The following is an 18,444-nucleotide window of genomic DNA, read 5'->3' as shown; positions in this document are numbered from 1 at the left end:
GCTGCTGCGACGCGCAAGAGTTCTCGTCGTCCGTCGTTCGTCTATCCATATGGATCGGAAGTCTGCGGGGTTCGCGGCGCACGGCGCTGAATGAAATCGAACGACTAACGACAGACAGACCGACATCAATGAAAAAGAAAACAATCTAATTCTTACTGTCAATACAGGGAAAACAGCACACACCAAACATAGCACACTTGTGCGGTGAAAGGGTGTGTGTGTTTGTGTTTGTGTACATTGTTGGTGTCGATCAGCGTTTGCACGTTTGCTTTCATGGTGGCTTGCCTCGTTTTTTCCTCAAAGTGACATATTACTGTTCGGGTAGAATAAACAAGTGTATTTGATCGGTAGCAATCAGTGAAAATAGAATTTACTCTCCAGTTTTTATCATATTCAAACAATTGCTAGATATTTTGCAAATAAAGAGAGAAAATCTTACTGAATTCAAGAACAGTCTCAAGAAATTAGGAAGAGTTTGTGCAGCATAATGATCATAATTCTCTAGAAATTGGATGCTTTGTCATTTTAATTTTTTTTTTTTATATTAAAGGAACTTTGAACTTTCATATCCTCTAACTGATGATGTTAAAATTTTCTACTAACGATACACCAACTGTTAGATATCAAACGAAATAAGACGTTCCTAAAATAATTGTGCTGTGTCTAAACACCCCGTTTGTAGGTTTTCTACACAATGTTAGCTTACTATCCGATCCTTAGAGATTTTTTCTCAATTTGATGGATGTGTAGCGCTTTGGGTAAAATCTTTTTTAATCATAGTTAATAACTTGGTTTTATTTATGTAACGAAAGATTACAATCTTTAAAAATGTTAAAATGTGGTGGATGTTTGTTGTTTTTTAAACTAATGTGCAAATCGTTCCATTTTCGCAATTCTTAATCATGTCGTTTTACTACATGTATTCTTGAGGAAAACTGGGAGATTATTCTAATTTACAATTCTTCTAACAAAAAAGGATCTGCCATAATAAGATGAGCAATACGGAGGGATGAATATGTTTCCAGTGTAAGAATTTCTTAGCGAAGTGAGAAAATTTTTCAAATAATCTGGCTTTCTAGAGCTGAGAGTTCGATACATCACCATGCATGATCGATATTTATACAAATTATCAAATGAACAATCAATCAGAACTGTTTGAAGATGGGAAACTCTACAATTAGGAGTGTATTCGAAAAAATTGCTGCACTTTGTATTGTGAATAATATTTTTTTGTTTCCTAAAGCTTGGCTTTCAAACCACTCAATTTTTTTTGATTTTATCGAAGTTATGGCAAATTTAGCCCATATATATAACAACATATTTGACTTGTTATAACTCCATCTTTGTTTTCGAGTTCTTGCACCTTTCCAGATCCAACCAAAACAGAGTATCGACTTTGTAGGACCTATGGAAGTGTTATTCAGGAAAAAAGGTTGAATTCGGGGGCAGCCTTCTTCGTATGTTCAGCCATTCCAATTGTCAATAGTTATGTAATACTAACTGATTTTCAGCTTTCACAGATCTTCAGCCAACTCAAATGCTAGACATGAAATTTTTCATTTTTTTTCTCCTTGTTCATCTTCGGAACATCCAGGCAAGACATGTCAACGAATTTTTTTTAGCTCGGAACCTGCCAGGTGCCCGATAAAGAGTTCTGTTTCTGTCCATCACGTTATTTTTCAAAATATTTCCCCACTAGCGGTTTCAATATTTTGCGCACGATTTGATCACCGTATTTTGTTTATTCTAAAGGCTTGTTGCATTTTTACCTTGCAGAACTGAAGTCAGGCCTGTTTATTAGTCATCTAAGCGAGCCAGTAGAAAAAGCTTTTTTTTTTTGTCTTTTACTAATCGAAATTTTTGGTTTGCGCTTGATAAAATCTTCAACATTTTCTACCTTCATGGAATCATTCATTTTCACTTCATGAATAGTGAAATTTGGAATGAATTAGCTTACCATTGGATCCTCTAGGACTCCATGAACGATTTACCATATGATTTTTTTGTTGAATAGTTGATTTCCAGTTGTTTTTGGGTCATCATGTCCACTTTTTTTTATAGGGGTTTGTAGTTATTTTTATCTTCGACAGGTTTGGAATTCTTCCAAGAGTTATAGGCCAAATTTCGGTTTATGATAGCATGATTTACTCAATGGTTCAACCATTCATTCTTGCGGTTTCTACGATATTTTGGTGAAAAAAAGACTCTTGAATTCCCTGCAAATAATTATTGAAAATATCAACTAGCATATCAGAATCATCAATGCTATGGAAACGGGTCAAATCCGATTCTTCCAGAAAAGCCGAAAGTTAATTTACAAAAAGTTTTTGTTGTCACGAAACCACCAAAAACCATCTTAGGCGTTAAAATGTATTCAGTTATGTTTTTGGATTAAGGTCAAGTTTCTTGGAAGCCTATATATCCTGAAACATTGAGATTCGAAACTCAACGATGTTCCAAATGGATAAGTCACGTGCTAACTCCTTTCAATACGGCATTGAAATTGAATAAATCGCTCATATTTTACGAGAGTGACTACTGTAAATAGCAACAAATCGGCTGGCAACGACGGCATCGCAGCTGAACTCAACAAAACGGGCCCGGACAAGTTGGCCGACGCCACAAGCAAACAGATTCGTGGGAAGTCATCAGGCTGGCTTTAAGAGGGAGGTCTACGATGGACCAGTTCTTCACATTACGGCAAATCCTCCAAAAATGCCTCCAGGCCGCACCATTTATTCATCGACTTCAAAGCGCATACGACACAATCGACGAGCTATAGAAAATCATGGACGAGAACTGCTTCTCCGGGAAGCTGACCAGACTGATCAAGGCGACGGTGGATGGAACGCAGTGCTGTGTGCGGATTTCGGGTAAAGTTCATTCAAATCGCTCAGGGGGCTTCGACAGGGCTATAGTCTATCCTGCATGATGTTCAACGTGCCGCTAGAAGGTGTTATTCGACGAGCGTGCGAAATGCGGGCACAAATTTCAACAGATCCAGTCAACTCATCTGCTTTGCCGACGACATGGATATAGTCGGCAGATCATCTGCGGCGGTGGAGGAGATCTGCCGCAAACTGGAACGCGAAGCAAGAAGGATTGGGTTAACGACTAATACGTCCAAGACGAAGTATATGCTGGCCTGCGGATCTGAGAACGACCGAACCCGCTTGTCAAGTAATAACAAGGCCACGATTGCCGGCGACGAGCTGGAGATAGTCGAAGACTTTGTCGATCTCGGCTCACTGGTGACCGCAGACAATAACACCAACCTTGAGATCCGACGGCGAATGATCAGCGGAATTCGAACATGTTCCGAATCGGAATTCTTGAGAGACTGACGAAGGAATCATGTAGCTTGAAAATTTCGTCGTTTTCTGTGGGCCATAACTGCTGCTCTTGTGATAACCAGGTGGAACCGTCAAACCACAAACTCTGTTTTATCAATTGCTATAAAGATGCACCGCTTGAAATCAAGTCTGCAGGATTTTCGATGATTCCATTTTTCGTTCTTAGTGATGTGCTGAATTTATGACACTCGGTTTGCGACGAACATCTACCATCTTGATAGTGAAGTGGCAAGCCAGTACATGACAATTATTAAATCTGTCCAAAAGAAGGTCTCGGCGATGTTTGGGTGGACTTGAGTGAACATTTCGTACCAATGCCTGAGGACCATAGGCTTGTTCTGATATGTCGCACTTCTGATGCGTGCAACTGAACTGATACAAGAGATTAACTCTAACCCAACGGGGAACTGTGATACAACAAATCTTTCTTCAGGCGCCCCAGTTATAAACGTTTACCGACTCTACCAACCTGTTGCTGAGTTCTTCCAGTCAGTTTCCTTGAATGACGATGGACTTCACCTGTTTCTCTTGAATCTTTACCGTCATACAATTTTCTTGTACCTACTCTTACACTTTCTGATGTTGACATCTATAATGCCCTTATAGCAGTGAACGTTTCGAAAGGACCAGGACTACACCAGTGCATAAAAGTGGCAGCGCACATTCCGTCGAAAACTACCGTCCGATTGCAATCCTTAACTGTTTTGCGAAAGTACTTGAATATTTAGTGTACGACGCTAGATATCCGTCCATTGCTCAGTTAATTGATGGTGCTCAACATAGATTCATAAAAAAACGTTCAACCACCTCAAAACTTATGGCATTTACAAATTTAGCCAAAACTCGAAAAACGTCAGCAAGTGCACACTGTATACATCGATTTTTCCAAAGCTCTTGACAGCGTTGCTCACATACTGGTAATAGACAAACTTACGACACCTTGGACTTCCTGAATGGATAGCAAAGTGGCTTGTGTCGTATTTGAACTCCCGCTTGGTCTATGTTAGAGTCAACTCTTCGAAGTTTTTGATACCATCCGGTGTTCCTCAAGGTAGTCACCTTAGACCATCATTATTCATACTGTTCGTTAACGATTTGTGTGACATGTTGACGTCGCGTAAACTATTTTATGCAGACGACCTGACATCTTTTCCGACAAATTATATTACCGCTGGACTGCATCATGTTGCAGAATGATCTCGACGTTGTTATGAGATGGTGCGGTTTGAATGGAAAGTTGGTGAACGTTAAAAAGTGCAAAACAATGAGTTTGTCAAGAACCTGTAACGTGCATTAGTATGACTACACAATGGGTGATACCGTTTTCGAAACTGTGGGCACAATTAAGGACCTGGGTGTTACTTTTGATAGCCGAATGAGATTTCACACGTATATCACTACAATAACCGCCAAGGCTTACGCTTTGTTTGGTTTCCTCCGTCACAAAACAATCCATTTCAACAACGTGTATGCACTTAAAACACTTTATTGTTCGATCGTCAGAAGTAACTATACTTGAATACACAGTTCCAGTTTGGGCGATGTTTCAACTGACTATGAGTCAATCTCCCGAAGGTGTCCAGCGAGCGTTTGTTCGCTTTGCTCTTCGGAAACTTAACTGGAATCCCGAGGTCAGGACTCCCTTTGAATATCGATGTAACCTGATTCATTTTGAAACGCTATCTCGTAGAAGGAAGTTCCTGCAGTGTTTATTCACATTCGACTTGCTGAGCGGCAATATTGAAAACAACGATCACCTGGATTGCATAAATTTGTACGCTTCGGAATCAAATGCTTCTTTTGATTCCATCTGATCGAACCACGTATGGCAACTACAATCCAATAGACCATGGGTGGCCAAACCATGGCCCGCGGGCCACATGTGGCCCGCGATCAACTTTTTGTGGCCCGCGAAGCTCATTTAGGAAAAGCCATGTTCAAAGAATTGATCGGTTTTCTCCGTCTGCGTTCATCATTTCAGGGTGGCCAGCGAACCGGGAAAACCGGGAATTGAAAATAGGACCGGGAAAACCGGGAGAAAACCGGGAATTTTAAATCAAAACCGGGAAAATTCTTTATGGATCATTTTTCCCCTATATAAACCAATTGAATTCTCCAAGATATATTGAGATATTAGATTTTTTTTTGTAAATCTACTAATTTTGACTTTTACAAATTTACAACTTTTTTATAAGCGTCAAAAGCGCGAAGAATTTATGTATCTTTCATATGTTCCAAAAAATTGTTTTTCACAAACAAATTCAATTTTTAACCTTTTAGAGCCGGGAATTCATAAGATTATGCGGGGAAGAATGCGAGAAATCAGAAAAATTCAAAATGAGTGGCCACTATGTTACATGGTTCTATAATAAAATGCCAAATAGGTAGAATGAGAGACCAAATGTTTGTGTGATTTTTTGACATTTTGCGCTTTTACTGGCAATCGCATTCTTTATTGATTAAAAAATTTGAAAAATACAGATGACATTAAGATATTATCACAATAAAAAAGCTAATTTTAAAAGCAAATTCAAGCCTTAGAATAATTTTCAAAATTAGTGTTAAAACTTCATATTTAAAGTTTGAATTACGATATTTAATTTTCTGGTTGGATTGCAAATTCAGACTCAGAGTTTAGATTAACATGCTAAGTCCAAAGTCAAGCTCTTAGAACTCAGGCTCAGGCTCAGGTATTCAAGACGAGAATCAAATCAACGTTTTAGAATAATAGGAGGAATAGAATTTAGTGGATTTTGTTCTCAAAATTTCAGTGAAAAAAATTAAATTAGAATATAAATCAATATTAATCAGGTAAAATTGGAATCATAAATCCAAACTTCAAGTTGTTAGGTTTTGATTTAAAGATCCGTAATTCATCGTTGATGATTATATTTCAAATTGTATAATTCAGAAACCAGAGCCGAATAATCAAAATCTGAGTGCGATAAAGTGATTTTTAATGGGAACATCATCGTTTTAATTGAATCGAAAAAGTGTTGACAAAATTATCAAATAATCAGAGTTTAGCTGCAGATGAAGAATAAGATATGAAGAATCGATTGGTATATGTACTAAACTCAAAGTTGGTGATTTTGGCACCTCACCCTCTGATTCTGAGGGCCTCAATTATATACTTCATCCTTTGTGTCAACAGTTTTCTGTAGAAATTCCAACAAACATTATCGTTATCAGAATATTCTTACGTTTGACATTGAAAAAAGAGCTTATTTTAGTTTTTAAAAAATCCTTCTTGTCACATTCATGTATTTCAAAACTGGGAAAATCATAAAATCTCGATCGAAAAACCGGGAAAAAACCGGGAATTTGAAAATGGAAACTTGCTGGCCAATGAAAAATAAATCTGAATCTATTCTAACTAAATTCAAAACAATGATCTGAAAGTCTCTTTGAAGTGATATAAGCCAAAGGGATAAAAGTGTAAAAAACTAATTTCAAGAAATTGTTGTGTTTGGCAATTTGTCATACATTTTTAAAAACTTTGCAACTTTCTTTCGAACGTAAAAGTATGCGAATATAATTTTGAAAATCTAAAATATTGAACAGGGAGAATTGTTCGGCATTATTTACTCAAAATCGACCACTTTTGCACTTATACCCCTTTGGCTCTGCGGGCCTTATAAAATTTTACAAAAAAGGTTACCGTCACTGTTAAAAAAAACAATGAGGTACAATAACAAATTTTCTATTTATCAAAAACGGTATTTGACACATGATCTGTCAATTTAACAACACATTTTCCCATGTTTTCTGATTGGGTTTTGGTGACTACATATCATTGGTATGAAGAGCATTCAAGCGAACTCAAGTTTTAATATTGAGAAGTTTAGAAAGCCTCTGAAAAATAATTTACAACAACTTCAGCCATTCGTAACATGAATTCTACTTCAACAACGTCGTTCATCCACCCAAATTCAATAAGTTTTGCAAATTATTCAAAATATCGAAAGTTTGCTATGTAAATTTTTCAATTTGATATTGCTTGCAAAGCTTTAACAGAAAAAAGTATATTTATGAAAATTGAACCAAATACAAATAAATTTTAATTGGCATCTTGCTCTGTATTTATGAACATTAATCATGAAAAACTAGACATTATTTAAAGTTGGGAAGTAAAATTCAACTATAACCGGTGTTTTTTTTTGCAAAAGTTGACTTCATTTGGTGCAATGATTAAAAAAGGTTCAAATTCGTAATCATCCTGTTCATAGAAGGCTTTACTTGTCAATTCGAGATATTGAAAAATTTGGAAAAAGTTGGATTGAGTTGAGGTTGAGGTCCGTACTTTGAAAATCAATATTATTTCGCCGGCCTTCGACCAGACCGAACTAAGCGCCATTAGAAAATTTAAAAACAACCGAAACTAAATCTTGAGTTATTCGTATCCTAGATCGCAAAACCGTATACAAATGATTCAAATGAATTCCTTGAATTAAAAACTATTGATTCTTGCTCATAAACTTCATAGATTTTATTTATAGATGAATATATTTGCACATGAAGTTCAAGTGTCTCGAGAAAATGCTGATGGCGTTCAGTTCGATCTGGTCGAATCACGACCATTTATGATATAGCTAGAGTTCGTTGAAACGTCAGAAGCTTGTGAATGCTACTTTTTTGACTGTCCGCCAACTGCATCGTTGATATAAGTCGCGAATGACATAAAGATGTTAATGGGCTTGTGATATAGCTCAGTTGGCAAGTCTGTTGTCTCCTGAGCCGATGTCCGCGAGTTCGAGCCCAAGAGTAAACATCGAACACAGTTGTACCGGATAGTTTTTCAATAACGATCCGCCAACTGCAACGTTGATAAAGTCGCGAATGCCATAAAGATGGTAAAACGACTATAATCGAAACAAAAAAAAAATAAAGTTGTTAAAACGACTATTGGGTAAATGTACCCGAACTTGGCCCCTAAGGCATGGTTGACTATATTTCCCATGATTGTAGTCTCTCTGTAATATGTACATTGAAAAGTCCTTCGACAAATATGATTGCTTACTAGCCTGAAATGTAGTAAAAATATGTCCTTGCTTTAAAGCGGTGGATAATTTGATATAAACCTGATTAAACTATTGATTGAAATGCTCCTTATTGTGGCCCCCGTTCCGAATTGTGGCCCTTTCTGAGTTCCTTAAATTGGCCGCCTCTAGAAGAAATTTGCCTCACTAATACAACAACAGCTCCCACGAATTCGTTGATAATATCCTGGAAGGAAGCACAACAATGTTCTGTGTTGTTTTCAAAAAGTCGAAAGTACGAAATGTCAACCATTTTTTAGAATTGATATTTGCTTGCAGAATTATAATCTTACGTAAAAAAGTTTCATTTGTTTGTTTCAGTTTTTGGTGTGTTTAAAATTTCTATTATCAGAATGACAATCTAGAACAAATAGGTTCCAAAATATAGCATTGGTTAACATAAATATGTTTATTAACCGAGCAAACAAATCGTTTGTTCAATTTTTTAAAATGAAATCATGATAGATCTGTTTCCATTGAAGTTAACATACGATAGTAAATGTTCATATTTTTTTATTCCACTCCCATAAAAGGAGGAGAGACATTTTAAAAACCATTATGACCGAGGCAAGAAGCAAGCTAAAGCTAAAACTCAAGTAAGTGAACGATTCTTTGAATCATACCTACATATTTAAAATGTCGCCCTTAGGAATTTTCTAGCAATCGTTTGCGTACACCCGGATAGCAAAACAAGACAAACTATCGCTCACTCCAGCCAGCCTGATAGAAATATATTGCATCTCACTCGTTCGTTTGGGGACTATAGCCAATGAAAGCGAACAACAAATTTACAAGCTGGGTGAAATTCAAGCTGCATCCCACTCGCACTCATGCAAAATCATCATCCAAATTCGGCAGCGCTTCCTTCGCATATTCCTTTCCTACGGAAAACAAACGTCGTCACCTCTGCTGATGCACAGTGATCCATAATATAAAAACTTGGTCAAAATATTATTTTTGATTTCACATGAAATTGAAAACAATAAAATTTAGCTCTTAATAACATAATTTTTCAACATTGTAATGCAACTACATTTTTTTAATAAACATAATATTTAGAATGTCATAAATTGAACTTTGTAACTATTCCTTTAAAAGCGACACATAAACAGCAAATGTTCATCTCCAGCACAAATAAAATGAAATCAAAATACGTTGGACCTTATTTCCATTTGTAGACTTCTTTTTTGGGTATGGATAAAGTTACTTCAACGTTGAGATCCAAGATATCGATTCGGATCCGAATCCTGTTGATTTCGTGCTCAGAAGTTGAGAGGAAAAGTTCTAGAAATTTACCAAAAACAAAGGCAGCTAAACTTTTAGTATAATAATTCCAACTAAAATGCCAAATACGATTGTGAGATAAATAAATTGATTATAGTCCAAAATACATTTATGGTATTTTTAAATTATTTCAATTCAATCATTCGTTTTACTTTCGACCGGTTTTAAATTTCCAGACCACTGTGCACTAACGGCCGACAATTCGGCTGCCGGCTGCCGGCTACCTTCTGCCTGCTGATTTCGTTCTCACACATACATACAAACCTCAATTAGTGGAATTTCATGCCAAGATTAGGCGAAAAAAATGTTTATATTTTCTACAATTTTAGATCAAATATGTACGTTGTTTGGAGTAGGTTATAATTTTATATTTTTTCGCACGTTTTGCTGTAACCAACGGTATTTTTTAGTGATTTTTTCATAAGGAAGTGTGTTTTTTTAAATCGATCCGAAGGTGGCAGATGCACTAGCAAGGTAGGTTCATTTCAGATTTTTTCCGAAAATCGTAATTTTACTGCCAGTTCGTCATGTGAAAAAAAATTATTACGCAGTTATTTGGATTCAATTGCGGACAAATGCTATGCAGAATGTAGACAAATGCGATTTTCTTTTATGTTTGATTTATTTTATATTTTTAGGCATATGTTTGACATACAAATTACCAAAATGCATTTTGGCATGCCAAGATAAGGAGCATGCCAAGTTAAGGCTCGCTCACCCTAATCGAAATAAAAAAAAAAGTTTTTTTTATTTGTCAATCAATTTTTTTTTAAAGAAAAACAGTGAACTTAAAAACTTTGGAAAATGGACGTTAATTTTTTTTATATTTGATGACCATAAAATTGACTTTATGTCCTTTCTAGTCACATCATTTGACTTTTCTGGGATGAATAAACCGATTAAATTTCAAATTTCTTAAAAAAAAATTGACGTATATACATTAGTTGGGAGGTATAACTATTTTCGTATTCCGTAACATTTATAATATTTTTCAAATGGAACAAAATTTATAAAAATATGCAAAAAAAACGACTCATTAAGATGAACCTATACTGAAGTTGCCAGAATTTTTTCAGCACGTATCCGGGCCGGATAAATCCGGACTTTTTTCATCTAAAAACCTATAAAATCCGGGCATTTGATTTTAAAATTGTCGACCAAAACTCCAGCCAAATCAATAAAAAAAAAGACTTGAAATTTTGTTTTTGATTTTAAATCGTATTTTAGGCTTCCAAAAAACCATTCATGATTATTTTTATAAAACTTAATCAAAAATTCTCGTTTTGGAAGCATAAATAATAAATTTTTACAATGCAATTTGATTTTTTTTTTTTGTACGGTTTTGCAAAAAACATGGATAAATCCGAGCATTTGTCAATGAAATCCAGGCAACCATAAGCCGGACCGGATTATTTTCCAAATTTTGTGATAAATATCCGGGCAAACCCGGATAAAACCGGGCCATCTGGCAAGCTTAATTTTTCCTCGATGTGACCTATGCAAATATTTTAATCGCGTTTTCAAAAATCAGTTTTTTTAACACTCTAGAACTTTTTGATTTTTTTGGCCCGCCAGCCAATCTCTTTTCTGAAATTTGGCCCGCCTGTTGAAAATGTTGGCCACCCATGCAATAGACACATGTTACTGTTATTTTAATGAGTTTGCTAGAATTCTTGCTTTTGGTATGTCTAAGCTGTCATTTCAAAATAGGTTAAGGCATCTCTTAGAACAATAAGTCTGTGCGAAACAACATTTTTTTTTTTCGAAGACTAATGAATAAATAAATAATCGCTAAATCTGACCTTGTCATCTGAGGAAAACTGAAACAAAACTAGTCTTCTGATGGGTCCCAACTGGCTGTTGGATCTGTCGAGTTCAAACGTTCGCCACTTATCAAGCATGTGATTAGGAAGCTTCGACAAAATCTTGGAGGAATTCGCATTGCATTTTTTTTCAAGTTGAATCCTGCCTGAATAGTTTCAGCAAATGGTTACTGACCGATTTTCTAACTAATTTTCCAACTGGTGAACTGACATATTTCCAGACACTATCCATCCGAATATCGAATTCTGTAAAATTAGACCGTTGTCAACAAATTTCTGACATCCTTGCTTCAGCAGCTCAAAAAAGTATTCTGACCCCGTAATCATGTATATTGGACCAGGTTTCGGGTAAGGGTCGGGTAACACAACATTCGGCAAAGATTTTTGACGTTGGATTGGGCAGAAGATGGAACCGAATGATTTCGCAGAATTTTGAGATGGTGGACAAACGTGGTTGAATTTTGGTTTTTTTTAAAGTGACATTGCCTATTCCCTGGACTTTCAAAGTCTCTGGGGACTCATGCAGATTGAGTGTTTGTGCAAAGCTACTCGTCATATTCGAACACTGAAAGACATTGTTATGGTGTTGCCCACAAAAGACACAACGTTCAGGAGGCTGCGAGGTAAGATGTGTTGTTGTGTTCCTGAAGATGGATGGATTCTCTACCATCGCCACCCGTTGACAGTCTCTATCATCAGAGATTTCCACCTGAGACAGTTTCATGCTGGACAATAGCTTTTGATTACAAGCGTAAGAGAACAATTTTGGCCAACAAAAATAGCAAGTTTAGCTTGTTCCGTCATTCACTCCTGCGTTCCAACTTTTATTCAAAGCCAAACTTAAAGTCATTGAACCGTCGTGACCTTCCAGGAGTCAGAGTCACCAAAACTTTTCCATTCAGTCGAGTTGGAGTTGATTATTTTGGTCCGTTTGGTGTCATTTACCCGAATCGCCGAGCTGACTCCACAAGCAACTGGGGTCGAGCAGACTTAGCCCTAGCACGAAGTGTAACCTCATTCCACGGCTGTTCTCTACGGACACAAGACATGGATATTGCTCGAGGAAAACCAGCGTACACTCTGGAGAATTCGCAAACCCAGGCGAACCAGGAGTATCCAGAAGGAGGTGAAGGCTGGCCGGATATGCTGGGCAGGACATGTTGCGAGAATGCCAAACGACTGTCCTGGAAAACAAGTGTTTGCTATGAATCCGCGAGCGAGGTAGTTAGACCAAGTGAAGCGTGATCTGGCGAATGCGGGATGTCCGAGAAATTTGAGAACGGTTGCCATGGACCACGCAATTTTAGGAATTATGTTCATCAAGTTATATTGTCAGAAGGAATACTAAATATGTAAATAAATAAATAAAATAAGCCGCACCGTTTAAAAATAAATATACTTCAAAATTGATTTTTTATGAAATCATGTAATTCTCCATAAGTGAACTTAAAGCACCAATCAATATGAGTAGATATGGCAGATAAGGAACTGCAGCATTCATTAAACCAGCGTAAGTGGACATACGCGATGCGTCTTCATGTAGGTACAACTATCGACGTTCCTACCCTAGCGAGCTCAGAAACCGAACGATAGATTTGTTTACATATATTTGTCCGCTAACACTCATCAAATAGTCATAAAATCCCACACGTGAAGCCCTTCGCCCTCCTCGTTAGGTTGGTTTATGGAAAAGGGAATCGTCATATTTTTTATTTTCTATCTCCATTCGATTATTGAACATTGTCAAAGTTTAGAGTGATTGGAAGACTACTCAAACGTTCACTGCCCTAGAACAGAAACAATTGAATTGGAAAAGGTGTTTCCAATATGAAAAAATGTATCTACAAAAAGCTAAATTTTACGTTTTCTTCATATAACTTTCTACTAAAAAAATGTTAAAATCAACCAATTAATCGAATTACATCAATCAACATCTAAATAGATATCTACACAGCAAACTACTACTAGCTACGGGGCGTAGAAATGAATACTACAATTAGGTACACATGCAAGAGAAGAGAACACCCAAAGCGTTGCTTTACTTACTCCGCCGTTCTAAAGGTCTAGCACCTTCAGCAAAGCGATCAACTGACCCATAGCTCTGATAGGCTCGATCTAGAAGAATAAAGGATTTCGTTGCATTAGTATGTCTAACTAGAGGGTGTACTACTGAAGGGTACCACGAATAAAAATTTTGATAAGCAATATTTTTTTGAGAAAATATCTAGGAAGCATCCAATCAAGAGTACCAAAAGCTATTTGGTACTGAAGCAAAAGCTTTTTAGCATTCGTTAAGCTATAATAAATATCTTAAAATAATAACAAAGCAGAGGTCATGGCTTACTCCAAACTGAAACGCTCTGGGTAATAATAAATAATACAAATTTAAGGACTTATCCATTGAAGTCATAAATAATACCCTGCGGAATCCACAAGTTCTTGAAAAAAATACTAGAGGGCGTTGTCCCGTAAAATCAAATAATGGTCCAGTTGAACATTTCATTTGACCAAATGGTAAAAAAATCATCCAAACGCATATAGAAAAAATAAGCCGAACCCCTACCTGTCCGAAACGTTTCTGATTAAGCTTCTGAGTTATCAAAAAATAAACGGATGTAAACAATTCACCCTACATTGTAGTGATGCTGCAAGCAGAAAAATATCACAATTCATTCTGCCGAGGAGTAGGCCATGGCTTTGTCGAAAGAAATGTTCTTTTGTAGGTCAATGGTCGTACAATAGAATCACCGTACTGTTATTTCATAGAACATATACTTAGGCCTTTTTGGTAATACCTATTTAGTATCTTAGAAATCGTTTCCGGTATACCTCAAAGTGGAAGTATAGTAGAGCAGATTAGATGTTTTAAGCAATCACCTACCTACCCCTGGAGACAAGAATTCCACACTCAGCTCAATAGAACCGCACACAAAAAACACAGTTCAAATTTTATGATCCCAATCGACAGATAAACTCGGCTGATAACCACACATGGGAGTGGAGTGGAAAAAGACCATTGAGTGACTGGCGCAGTCAGCTATTGATGGATTGTCCGAGCGAGCCTCCCTAATTAGACTTAGCTCGGCTAAATTGAATTATTATCAAACAAAAGCGTGGAAAAACGGCGATCCCATCATTACGACCCAATTCAATCGGCTTTGAACAATACCGAAAAGGTTATTGTTTCTCAACAATATGGAATAGTTTTGAAAATTCAGTCTGGTTATTAATTTTGCCAAATCATCAAGAAATTTCGAGTGTAGCTTTAATCCATGTTCATGTATTCCAGGCCGTTTCCGCGTTATCGGCTAATGTATGGCGCTAATCCATAATTTGCACGTATATTTTTTTTGTTCAACACTCTTTTGGACATTTTATCAGTCGAATCAACAACAATATCTGCGACGCGTCCCCTCCCATTTTTTCCTTGACATCAACCTTCATGGGAGGACGCCGCCTTCACCAGTTCTGAGTGATGTTTACACGCACGCGAGTACCGAAAAATATTGTGAATCACGCGATGTTAAAATGATTGTTCGTTTCCGATACACGGATATCTATTACAGAACCAACAAAAAAGAATCAAAGATTGATAACGCGTGTTACTTCATTCCGCAACTTATAAGATCGATATCCGTTTATCTCATGTAACTCGTCTATGATGTTATCATAATAAACTAGTCTAGTATAATAAACTCTGTAAATAATTGTGAAATTCAAAGTACTTGTTTATCCACTGAACAAAAACATGCCGCTTTCAACGCGCACACCAATCAAAACAACGTGTAAGTAAATTAGTTCAACGGCCATCTGTTTCACAGGAGACCAACTACGAAGCTGGATTATCGGAAACATCTAAGCAACCCAACCAACTGCGATGGAAAAACATTGTGCAAAATTTTTCCAACTGTACCATCCTCGACGCGTAGGTTACTTTGATGTCAACGCGTGCCAATTGTATCCGATACGTTTTTTCAACCGAATCACTACGCAGCGCGACGATATTCCATACGAACCTATACGCCTATTCTAGCATATGTTTCGATGAGCACTAACCAATCGAGTGATTGAAAGTTCGACTAAATAGCTTAACCGTCCATAAATCGCAGTTCCGTTTTATGGCAGATTGTCTTTTGAACAATGATAACAATCCCTCGACAATCTTCCTTCCACTCGGAGCGAGCGGGAAAAACATTTCCTCTTTGTGAACTGATAAATGGACAAAACAATTTTCTAATACAATTTTGTGCGCCTTGTTTGGGAAAAAACCTTGCAGCTGTTTGAAAAAAAAACATTATCTTTATGAGTGATGAAAAACTAACCCTTGTTACGAAATACGCTGTTTTTCCTCAAGGTGTTTTCGAACACAGACATCCATATTAAGTTACGCCTAAAATGATAGGATGAGTCAAAAAAAGGTGAGGTCTTTTGAGCGCATCGTCATTGGACGGGATGTCATAAAGCACTAGAAAAGGCTAAGTCGTATTTGACACTTCCTGTGCTATTCATATTCAAGAGATTCTCAGTTGAATGTTGCTTAACCGTCAATATACAGCACGAAGAGAAGCGGCCACTAGTGAATACCCTGCGGAACACCCGAAGCTACATATCGAGGAGTTAGTACAACGAATGCATTGACCCTCTCAGTTGTCCCTTCGGGAAACACGTATACCTAAGTAGACTGAGTCGGTTTGGGGTAATATTCGGTTTCCTCAAACCCTAGGATCTTAAAAGCTTCGTTTTGGTTCAAAATTCATCCATTTTTTTTTTTTTTGTAAAATTTTCAAGTAATGTTTACTTGAGTAAATTTGAACGTTCATGTTTGTAAAAAAAAACAAATTGTAAATAAATTGGAAACTTAACTCGAAAATTCTGCAAAAAACATGGATGAGTTTTGAACCAAAACGAAGCTTTTATACTCCCAGGTTTTGAGAGATTCAAAATTACTCCAAATCGACTCAGTCTAACGTACCAGTCTTGTTTTTCTCTTAAAATTTTGACAGATACTTTGAAGAAAGATTTGGCAAAGTCGATGTCTTTCGAATCTACTTGCAGTGAATGTTGCACTATGAAATTCGCTGGCATGTTAAATTTTCTCTCGAATGGCAATGTTTTTTAAGATATGTGGCAGTGTGATCAGTGCTGGGAAGGTAATTTTGCAGAACTTCTTAAAACAACGACTTTCTATCATTTTTTCCACTTCAATTTTTTGTGTATTTAATCAAACGTATGTAAATCATAATGAAAAAAAAATTGGAATATGAGGTTGCAAGATGAATCTAAAGAGTATTCTACTAATATTTCTTCCCTTTCATCCTCATTGGTTACTAGGGCGTGGCTGGCGCCGTTATAGATTTTTTTTTTCAAAAGGGAGAGCATCAGTTTTGTGAACTGAGAATGTGCTGTTAATTCCAAACCCCATTCTGTTGGACTTTGCCCAGAATTTATGGCCTCGATCAATCACGGAGTACCAACTATTAGCAATGTGGAACTTGTTCTGCTTAGCCACGCCAACGATCAGAAAATTCTAAATGCTTTGAATGAATTAGAAATATAATTATGTTATATTTTTATGAAAAAAAATGAAAAATTGTTGTATTTCTGTAATGTAACTCTTAATGAATCAATTCGGGTTTTACGATTTATGGCGGATATAAGTAGTCAAACAAGCTAAGCTAAGCTTCACTTATTTGTGTATTAAAACAACACGTAATTCATAACAAAAGAAAAATAGAATTCATAAGTGTCAATTATTTAACTAGAACTAGCTGATAAGATGTGCTTAGGTACACTATCCAATATTTATTCAAAATTGTTAAAATAATCGATGTTCAAAAAACATAATTCTAAAGCAAACGATTAATAAATGTTGAACTTCAAATAGAATGAATTGATCTAGTTTTCAATTTCTATAAACCCTGAGCTGAAATCGGTTTTGCAATTTGTGTCTTTATTTGCCACGGTAAATGTCCGTTCAATGGAATATTCCCATAGATAATGACAGGCGAGACCCTCACGCTTTATTTTTTTATATACACTCTCGGTGAATTGTTATTAGGGGAATGTCTCTAAAAAAATATAATTTCGAAGACGCTCTCATAGTGAACTTTTTTTATGTCCTGAAATGACTTAATTTTTTTAGAAGACCTCTCGGAACTAATTCTCATATGCATCATCGGGTATTCTCTACACCAGAGAGTTCTACCTACCAAATGTTCTTTCGCCAAGGATGGTTCTCACAATAAATTTCTTTGAAAATATCCTCTCAGGAAACTTATTCCTTTAAAATCTCCTTTAGCGACTGCAATATGCATATATCCTCTAATGTCCTCTCAGGATACTTAAAATGAAATGCTTACAATTGTAATCATGCTTACAAACTGTCCTCACGTGGAATTTTGAATCGCATGTCCTTTAAGGAACTATAATATAGTAGAGGATCTTCAAAAAACTTTGAATAAAATGCTTACACGGACAACTTTTTAAGATTTTCCTCGCAGTGGACTTCTAATCGTATAGCCTCACAGGGAATCTGCCATAGCCACTTCTCATAAAACGTTTCCAAGCAATTTAAAAAAGTGATTATCTTATTTAAGAATGTTGTCACCAGAAATGTTTACTGGAAAATTGTCATATCAAGGAATTTTTACAGACAATGATAGGTCCTTACGGTTTTTTTTAAAGCCGCTTATGGAACTTCTTCCACAAAGAACAAATAAAGTAACCTCAGAGATTTCCAGAGGTGAACCAGCCTGGGGCTGAAAACCTCTTAAATAAAGACAAAAAAAACTCAGAGAGAACTTCTTTTAATTTCCTCATAGAGAACAGCCATTTCTTTTCAGGAATCGTCTGGGATGCTACTTACAAAAACAATTCTTATTAAATATCCTCTTTATAATCGATGCCTTTCAATTATCTTTCCAGGGACTGCAATGTTGTTTTACA

General features: G+C 36.4%; 1 protein-coding gene across 4 annotated transcripts in view; it reads right to left on the bottom strand.

Annotated features, from left to right (window-relative positions):
- The window catches only part of LOC129746069 (putative inorganic phosphate cotransporter), a 55,000-nt gene that overhangs the window by 15,901 nt on the left and 20,655 nt on the right, over nt 1–18,444 (bottom strand). For 3 of the 4 annotated variants that reach the window (XM_055739509.1, XM_055739511.1, XM_055739510.1), the window contains exon 3: nt 13,546–13,614. The exons of the other annotated variant lie outside the window; for it this stretch is intronic. In XM_055739509.1, the coding sequence (XP_055595484.1) occupies nt 13,546–13,614 (69 nt within the window). The remainder of the gene's footprint in view (nt 1–13,545; nt 13,615–18,444) is intronic. 4 annotated transcript variants of the gene reach the window in all.

This window comes from Uranotaenia lowii, chromosome 2, assembly GCF_029784155.1.
Source record: "Uranotaenia lowii strain MFRU-FL chromosome 2, ASM2978415v1, whole genome shotgun sequence".
In the NCBI taxonomy this organism is placed as follows: Eukaryota; Metazoa; Arthropoda; class Insecta; order Diptera; family Culicidae; genus Uranotaenia; species Uranotaenia lowii.
Note: the sequence above shows the minus strand (reverse complement) of the source record. Positions and strands in the feature narration are given on the sequence as shown.